This window comes from Theobroma cacao, chromosome 3 (genome assembly GCF_000208745.1).
Source record: "Theobroma cacao cultivar B97-61/B2 chromosome 3, Criollo_cocoa_genome_V2, whole genome shotgun sequence".
NCBI lineage: Eukaryota > Viridiplantae > Streptophyta > Magnoliopsida > Malvales > Malvaceae > Theobroma > Theobroma cacao.
This window is the reverse complement of record NC_030852.1, coordinates 25,563,039-25,573,439: the sequence shown is the minus strand read 5'-3', so window position 1 is coordinate 25,573,439 and position 10,401 is coordinate 25,563,039. Positions and strand designations below refer to the sequence as shown.

The window sequence follows — 10,401 nt, the reverse complement described above, 5'->3', positions numbered from 1 at the left end:
AAATTTGAAAATAAAATTGAGGTACAATTTTAATTTTTGAATATTTGTGGCTGTACCTCTCTTAACTACTGTTGAAAAGGCCTGTTATTCTTAGGTTATGTCCAGAATCTAGCATTATTAGTTAAAAGTAGAGATCATATATATAAGGTAGGGGGACCGGTGGCTGTGCCTACACATGGCTAAAAGGCTGTGCACCGAAACATGTAGGACCTGAACTCCTGCAACATAACATCGAATTCATTTAAAATGGGGAGGGAGGGCCATGCTTCAAAAAAAAAAAACAACAATTATTCAACGTTGAAGCAAAGACTTACATGCATCACCCCACCATGTCCTCTATATTTATGTATATCATATTCAAAGTATAATGTTATATTCAGATCATAGAAATTTTTTATATTCTTGGAAAATGATAAGAGTGGGGACTTGGGAGATCCCAACCAGGTCTTGTTGAGTAGCACAATGCATGGCAATTGTGATAAGGAATAGAAACCAAGGGCATTTTGGTACAACTTTGTGCTATAAATTGACAAGGTTCATGTTGCTCCCCATGCACAAGCCCGATTCTCTCCTCTCCTCTATTATTTTCCTCTCTGAATTGTCATAATTTGCTGTGAGTTTCCCGATCAAGTCGTAAGAGGAATAAAAGAAAATTATGGTTTCTAAAGTGGAAGAAGCTATGAAGAGGCAACAGCAGTCACAGCAACATAGTCACAAGGGAAGGGATCATTGCCATCAGCAGCAGCTGCAGAAGCAGATACAATGCAACAAGGGGAAAACTCCCAAGTTTAAGAGGAGCAGCTCCAATCTTGAAGAAGATGGTGCTTCGTCTGCCATTCTCTTGCTTGCTTGCATTGCCTGCACTCCCTCGTATTGATCACCTAAATACTATACATATATACGTAGACGAAGCTTCCGTTTCCACCTTCCTCTCCTCCTCGCCCTCACTATGACTCTTTATTGTCTCTCCTGTATCTTTTCTCTCTGTTAATGTTCACTAAGCCTAAATCTCTATATTGTACTAGCTAGAATTTCTAACTTCTCCTTGTTTCCCTGCATTTTTTTAGTTCAAATACGTATTGTAGTATTATTTACATTTTCTTTTAAAAGAGTTTATCAGCTGACACATCATCATGTGCAATAAGATGCACACATGCATCGACCCAAAATTAAATGGTCATGAGTTAAAAGGAAACAAGACAGTCTCCACCTAATATGGGTGTCGCCAAAAGCCAAAAGTTTCTTTATAAACGGTGGCGCGTGCACTGTCTTGACTCTATTTCATGCATGTGTTGGTGGAGCGCCCGTCAAACCAAACAATTGGAGATGAAGAAGATAACTCTGCTGCAGCGCGACTGGCAGAAATTTAGTTAAGACTAAAAGTACAATTTTTCCACTAACACTTTCTTTCTAGCAAAAGAGAGTAAAATGCACCAATAATTCACGAGTTTCATATACTAAAGATATTTTATTTTCATTCATGATTTTTTAAATTTAATTATTTATAATTTTTAAAATTTAATATTTTGATCCTAACCCTTTAAGAATGTTTTAAATCTATTCATTTCATCAATTTATAGTTAAAAATCAACAATATATGTCACCTCAACGTAATATGAATATTCATGTGATATAAATATGATCACTCCAAAAAAAGTCATATGGGTCCAATTTTTTTAACACATGAGCTTCCACACATGGCTTGGCTAGATGTCATGTGGAATTTTACATGGACGTTTACGTCACGTTGAAATAGCAAATTTCGTTAAATTTAATCATTGTTAACAAAATGAATGAACTTAAAATATTTTGAAGTTTATAGATCAAAAAACGAGTTTTAAAAGCACAAATGAAAATAAAATATTTTACAAAAAATTATAGATGTCTAGTGTAATTTACTCAAAAAATAAAAATTGAGATTACATTTATAACATCTTAACGGAGTTCAAGTGTGTGAATAAAAGAAAAAAAAGAAAGAAAAGAAAACAACCATGAAGAAGAAGACATCAAACCACATAAGACATTCAACAGGTTTCGGTGTGCTTCTTCATCTTTGTTTGTTTTTTTTTTTTTATATTGATTAAAATTTCTTTCAGTACTTGCAAATTAAGTGGGTCCTACATCTACCTTCGGTACATAAAATTCAACATGAAGATAAAGGAGAGGGCTAAACTTCAAACTTTGAACCATTAATTGCAGAAGACTTCAAAACCATCAACTAGCTAGATAAAGACAAAATGGGTGTATTGGTCCTCGTATGATACATATACAGCCTCATAATGAACAGCAGAATGGAAAGTTTTGTTCGCTGCCATAGCATACCCTGTCTTCATAAGTTTTATCCTTTTAAGTTGAAAACACAATGTAACTTAAAATCATCCTCTTGCAATCATCTACACCATTGGAATCTTTGATCAGCTCCTTAGCTAACTTCGCTTGCTATTATCCCTTGTGTGCTGTTTTTATCCTTTCCTGACTTCACCTTTTAAATGATACAAATTATTATGCAAATTTCTTCTTATGAGGATCATGTTGCCTTGTTACTATTTAAGCATTGACAAAATATATATCCACAACATTGAGAGTTAGAATCTTACATGTCAAAGAATGCATAACACCATCAAACATTTTAATTCTTACAACCACAAGACTCATGACCTTCACAATTGAATTTCCATTCAAAGTGAAATTTCTAACCGCTCCTTGAAGCAAATCAAAATGTTCGTTTTGGGATTATACATGGGTGACACAAGCAAAACCCAAATAATAATCATTTACTAAAATTTACATCCATACATTTCAAAATTATGAGAATAGTATTATGATATCACCGGCAACGGGAATACACTCACTTTTTTTTTCTTATTTCCTTTACCCAATTTTTAAGATCATCCTGTTAAATATACCCATACTCTATACAATATTACTAGATCCACACTTGCTACCTTAAGATCCTTTGTCGATTGACTTGTTATTTCGACCCTTAACAACTAATGCCAAGTCAATTGAATCTTTCCCCTATTCTTTCTTGTTCTCTTGGGCTTCATGGAACATTAAAGTTGTTTGTGCTTACTTTAATGTTATTGTATCATTCTTGCAAATCAAAGATTTCACAAATACCTCATAGAAATCTCAAAGCGATGAGAGAAATAATTGTGTTTTCTCCTTTTCCTTCACATTCATGTCAATCTTTTTTAATAGATCAATGATCCTATTGAACTTGCTTGTATGTTTCATAAAATCTTCACTCTCCTCCATCATTAAGCGATACAATTGATTTAGTTAACAGCCTTTTTGTTGCATGATATTATTAGTGTAACTGTTTTACACTTTTACAAAAAAAAAAAAAAAGAATGCAACCACTTTAGGTGACACTTTCCGCTTATTGAAAAATAGCATTTAAATTGACACATGCATCTATCTTGTCTTTGGGTGATTAAAAAAAGTAATGGTCAAACCTCTGATCAGTAAAAGGATAAGAACAACTACTTGAGTTTACATTTAATTCGCTTTAGTGTATAGTATATATCTATACTATATAAAAGGAAGTCCAATGACTTCCACACTTAACCACGTAGAGACTTTAAGAGGGGTTGTCAAGTTTGAACAATGATTCCAATAGGATTTCCAAATTTTACCACGTGGATTTTGATATGTTTAGTGGGTGGACCACGTCCTGAGGGGTCTAAGTTGGACGAGCCTTGTGCAACGTAAGAGTTTATTTCTAGTTGTTATAAATTGTTGCCATCACTCTGTAAACACTCATCCATACAAATTTAACAAACATTTCTCCCTTCCAAAAAAAAATCCAAAATGTATGTATAAAGTATTTGATCTTAATTATTGTTTTTTTTAAGATTTATATTTGTAAAAATCCAAATTCACAATATAAGTAATTAAATTAGAAAACCATTTTAATAAGAGAAAAAATATCTATAATAAAAAAGAAGAAAAAAGTATGTATAAAGACCAAATATCAAGAGCAAAAAAATACAAAATAAAAGATCACCCTTTTATTTAAATGTATGTATAAAGTATGTATAAAGTATGCAATTAATGATCTAGGAATAGATAAAAAAAAAAAAAAGGCTTGTGTTCAAACAAGATAATGAGCTTAGTGGGGGAGTGGAAATACACCAATATCACTCTTGGTGGGAGAGTGGAAATACACCTTGAGACTCGTAGTTCTCCACCTAAAGAGATAAACAATGGCTAAAGATTTTAAGTGTGTTTGATGGAATTAATGATCTAGCAATAGAGAAAAAAAAGGAGATTGTGTTTAATCGAGATAACGAGCTTAAAGATATATAATAAAAGGTATTTTTATCATTTATCGCATATTTTTTTGTTATTTTTAAAACTATTCTTACCAACCAAGTAATAGAATAAATTATAATAACAATTCTTGTCTAATTCCATTCTCAAGAATCAAATTATATAATAAATATTCCTCTTTTATTCTATTCTTGCAGAATAGTTATTTCATTTTCACCCTTATGCGAACCAAACATACCCTTAACTTATTAATTACAAATTTACAATGTTATCAGCTCCTCTATATAATAGGAAAACTCATGCATTGAGACAAGTATTGGCATCTTTTTCTTATAAAATTTTTGTAATTGTTGATTAGTCATCTGTTAGAAGATATTGATGATGATGAATATCCAAATTGTCTCTAAAGAGACAATCAAGCCTTCAATTCCAAGACCACATCACCTTAGAAACCTGAAGGTTTCTTTCCTGGACCAGCTTGCGCACCCAATCTACATTCCAATTGTTTCGTTCTATCCCGCTGAACAAAATGTTGATCTTTTGGAAAGATCCCTTTTGCTTAAGAAGTCCCTTTAAAAAATTTATAAATTATAATTTTTGTAACATTAACACAAAATAGAAAGTAGATATATATGTTTATAGTAAAAGTATAAATGTAATTGTAATTATATTCTTTATAAATTAACACAATCTATAAAGTATATATATTAAAAGACATTAAAAGTTGATCAATAATCATACTTTCATGAATTAATTTAATTAACTTTATAAATTTATCCTTAATTACATGAAATTAAAAAAAATAAGTTGCAAAACTATTTTAATCTCACAATCTCCTTTTAGGTATATATATTATTATAAGTTTACATAAACAAAAGTATATATATTATAACTAATAATTTTATAAGTTATAATTTTTGTAAAATACAAATAGAAAGTAAATATGTTTTTATTAAAAGTATATATATAATAATTATATTTCTTGTAATATGATAAGATATTCATATTATTTAAACATAACTAATAATCTAATAGTTTTTTAATTTAAATATATTAATGACATCACATTAATAATTTGACTAACAATCATATAACATTAATATATCTATCAATTTCTATCAAAATGAATTATTTATAAATTTGTTAAAAATGTTGAGTATTTCTCATCTTTGCACAAATTAAAATCCAAACACCAACAAAATTTTACATATTTAATTTAATTATCTGTTATATATTATATAAATAATAATAAAATATCTACCACTACAAAAAAAAAAAAAAAACTTCCTTTCTGCCCTTATTTTTCTGCTACTTGGCCGAAGCTCCCTATCCACTTTTAGCAGCCACGCTTTCCTCATTGTTCTTCCATCTTTTAACCATTTTATTTATACCGAAGCCTTGGGCTTTACTTCAATTTTTTGAAACTAAGGTAAAAATTTCAACTTTTAGACTTTCAAATTGATGGGTGTTTTTTTATTCTACCATTTTCTGATTTAATCTCAAATTTCCTAGCATTTTCTTCTTTTAAAATGTTAGGTTTCTTGCTTATACAATATTTGAATCAAGAGCTGCATGGTAAGGTTCCCTATAAAAAAAAGAAAACCTAAGTGTTTAGACGATGCGTTTGTAGCATTCCAAGTGATAGGAGGACGAACCTAGGTTTAGGAGCGAATTAGTTAGAGATTGTTAGTAGGGTTCATGAATTTCTAAATTTGAGTAAAATTTAGTAGAACTTAATTGTGGTTATTGGTTGCCCTAGGTTTCATTGAAAGCTGCAAGGCCCATCAACTAGGAGAGTTTTGGTGAAAGAGTGTTAATTTTTGGTGAAAGTGACATCAAAAGGTGGGTGGCTTGCATAAAAACGTTTTGTTGGAAATGCATGAAAGATTATTTTAAGATTGTGCAAATAAATATTTTATAAATGATCATGGAACAAGCTTTTCTGTTATGCATCAGACTGTGTTGAGTTTACTATTATTCTACACAGTATGTATATAAATATATACACTCATTAAGTTTAGTATTATTTTATATATTATATATATGTATATATTTGTACGTATCATATAGAATAAGAACAAGCTTAAATAGAATAACAACAAGCTTAAATTATACATACATACATACATATATATATATATATATATATATATATATATATATAAATACATGCTATGTTGCGCATATTGTGAGATGACATGAGTTGTGTAGAGATAATGGCATATGATGGATTGTGTTGGCTTTTATGATACAAATGACGATGAGGCAGATTTAATATATATAGTCATGCTCTGTTGTGCTTATTGTGAGACCACATGAGTTGTGTAGAGATAATGGCGTATGGTGGATTGTATTGGTAGTTATGATACAAATGATCGATGTATATATATGTGTGTGTTGTGAGACCACATGAGTTGTGTAGAGATAATATCATAGGGTGGATTGTGTTGGCAATGATGATACAAATGTTGTTAAGGTCAACTTGTTGATAGCCATGATTGGCTTGTGGATAGCATGATAGTGTGTTTACGTGCTTTATGGTTTTATTGATGATTGTGGACTAAGGTGGGGCATTAGAGTCGTATTGTTCTTGATATATGGTCACTGGCTTCGGCATTGGATTGCATTATATGGGTTTGTTATCCTTTTTATATCATTTTTGGTGGGGGAGTGGAAATACATCAATATCACCCTTGGTGGGGGAGTGAAAATACACCTTGAGACTCGTAGTTGCTCCACCTAGAGAGATAGACAATGGCTAAAGATTTTGAGTGTCTTTGATGCAATTAATGATCTAGGAATAAATAAAAAAAGGGCTTGTGTTTAAACGAGATAATGAGCTTTGTGGGGGGTGGAAATACACCAACATCACCCTTGATGGGGGAGTGGAAATACACTTTGAGACTTGTAGTTGCTCCACCTAGAGAGATAGACAATGGCTAAAGATTTTGAGTGTCTTTGATGCAATTAATGATCTAAGAATAGATAAAAAAAGGGCTTGTGCTCAAACGAGATAATAAGCTTAGTGGGGGAGTCGAAAAAGATCAATATAACCCTTGGTGGGGGAGTGGAAATACACCTTGAGACTCGTAGTTGCTACACCTAGAGAGATAGACAATGGTTAAAGATTTTGAGTGTGTTTGATGCAATTAATGATCTAGGAATAGATAAAAAAAAAAAAAGTTTGTGTTCAAACAAGATAATGAGCTTAGTGGGGGAGTGGAAATACACCAATATCACTCTTGGCGGGAGAGTGGAAATACACCTTGAGACTCATAGTTGCTCCACCTAAAGAGATAAACAATGGCTAAAGATTTTAAGTGTGTTTGATGGAATTAATGATCTAGCAATAGAGAAAAAAAAGGAGATTGTGTTTAATCGAGATAATGAGCTTAAAGATATATAATAAAAGATATTTTTATCATTTATTCGCATATTTCTTTGTTATTTTTAAAACTATTCTTACCAACCAAGTAATAGAATAAGTCATAATAGCAATTTTTGTCTAATTTCATTCTGCACAAGGCCATTAACAGGGGAAAGACAAACCAATGCTGCACAAGGCGATACATAAAATCTTAAGTTCTAGTTAAACCAATACTTAACACATCACGTTCGTTGTGAAGGAAACTTTATTAATCTCCCTATGTAGTTAACAGCCTTTTTGTTCCATGATATTATCAGTGCAAGTAAGTGAATTGACTCTTTAATTTGTACTGAAAAAAGAAGGCAACGAACACAATACCATTTTAATTGACACCTTCCGCTTATTGAAAAATAGCATTTAAATTGACATATTTTAAAAAAGTAATGGTCAAACCTCTGATCAGTAAAAGGATAAGAACAACTACTAGCTTGAGTTTACATTTAATACGTTTTAGATATTGTTAAAAATTGTTGTTATCGCTTTGTAAATACTCATCTATAAAAGTTTTAACAAACAAAAGGAAAAAAAGACAAGAAAAGAAAAGAACTACAAAATTTTTGTTTGACCCCTTTCTCTTGGTTCTACGTCCTATTTTGAGAGGAAAAGGAATGATTCATTTGTCAAACCCACCCAACTATCTCGCTAAAGGACAACGAAAGAAAGAAATAGTAGTTTGAAAAAAGTGTAGGAGCTTTAACTTCATAGAATGATCAAATTGTTTCATGGCTAATATATAATCATGGAATTTGCATTTTATTTGCACAATTTTTAACAATAGTTTGAAATGAATTGTGTTTTAATATTATATCGGTTTTGTTCAACCAATCTCATCCAAGAATATAGCCGATCATTGTCCCCGCTTCAAATCCTCATACGGAGGTATATCGCTCTAGATTATATATGAAGAGAAAGAGCTTGCTTTTATTTATCCCATAGATCTTAATTATAGTTATTTTTTAAGATTTATAATATTTGAGATTTATATTATAGAAATAATGTTTTAAAAAGTCTCTAAACTTTTGAAGAGAATTCAAATAAATATTAATTCTTTTATTATATTCAATCAAATTTTTATACTTCTATTTTGGTACAAATAAACTTTTATAACTAACTGTTGATTAATGATCATTATTCAAAACGTCTCTGTTATTTTTTATACCAAGTGACAGTGACATTGATGTAGAAAATGAAAAATATCACGTGATCATTTCATCATGTCACATCAACATGCTATGTATATCATCATCTATTATAACATGTTAGCATGTTTTGTTAACCAAGTGATATAAAATAATAAGTGGTATTTTTTGACTAACTTCAACCGTTAGTTAAAAAAATTTATTTATTTCAAGATAAAAATATAAAAACTTGATTAAACATCACAAAAAATAATAATTTTTTTGAATTTTTTGAATAATTTAATTTTTTAAAAATATTATGCCTATGATTATAAGATGTAGTCTCAAATTTTAATTGATAAAGTATATTTTGAGAACGTTAGAAGAATTTTCGATATTATTTTTTTTTCGATCATAAGAGTTAGAGAAGCCATTATACTGTGTAGTTTGGCCTAGCTTTTTTTCAACTTATCTACCTCTTAAAAGCAAAAGTCAGACCAAACATGATTTTTTGAGAAACTCTTAAAAAAAATGTAACTTTTTTTTTTAAGAACAAAATTTTTAAAAAAAGAGCTTAAAAAAAAGCTCTAAGGAGGAGTTTTTTCTTCTCTTCTTTTAAAAATATAAGAAAATATTTATTTTTATTCTAAAAATATCATCATTTGTTAAAAATAATTACAATATTATCCTCTCAAAAAAAAAAAATACCTTCTATGATAATTTTAACAAAAGTTATAACTTATAAAAAAAAATTTATCAAACAATTTTAGCTTAATTTTAAAAGCTATTATATTTCATAAAAGCTTTATAATAACTTTTAAATTAGAAAAAAATCAAGCCAAACAGGCTTAATGTTAACTGGAGAAGAGAAAATTAAGTTACGGGAAAAAAAAAACAAAGAAATATACTAAAACCTTTAGCTATAATATCAAATTTAACAAAAATTGGTATTTATTTTGACAGACATAGAATTTTATGTTTTTGTCGTTTATGAGTTGACTTTTAAAGTGGGTAAAACACGTCTTCTCACTAGGCATCAAATATGACCAATGACCATCCATAATATGTTAGAATAAGGAGAGAAGTCGACATTGATTCAAAATGTCAAACCCTTGGTTGGAATTCTCAGTTCGAAGCAACATTATATATTCCGCCAGATTTCTGTTGCGGCTTGGAGCTTGCTCTAAAATGGAATTCAAGGTATTTTACCACCCTGTAGGCCTGAAAGATTAACCGTGATCAACATTTGCGGTGGTGGATTTTGACGGGCTTTTCTTTTGGACCATATTTTTTATTGATGATAGTAATATGAATCAAAGCATGACACATTAAAATGGCACTTGCAGCCAGGGGCCAAGTCAATATGCATCCTTTAATAATTTACGTCAAAGGATAGCGATCCATGTCTATTTTTGGTAAAAATCTATGATTTTTAGTTACAACTTTAAGTCTATTAATTAGACATTTCCAAGGTTATCAGCTCCTCTATATAAGAGGGAAAGCTCACGCATTGGAACAAGCATTGGCATCTTTTTCTTATAAAACTTTTGTAATTGCTGATTAGTCATCTGTTAGAAGATA

General features: G+C 30.3%; 1 protein-coding gene across 1 annotated transcript; it reads left to right on the top strand.

Moving 5' to 3' along the window:
* On the top strand, positions 397-1,096 carry LOC18605055. The gene has a single exon (XM_007037840.2). It carries the CDS (start codon positions 656-658, stop codon positions 875-877), a length of 222 nt encoding a protein of 73 aa, XP_007037902.1. The 5' UTR covers positions 397-655; the 3' UTR covers positions 878-1,096.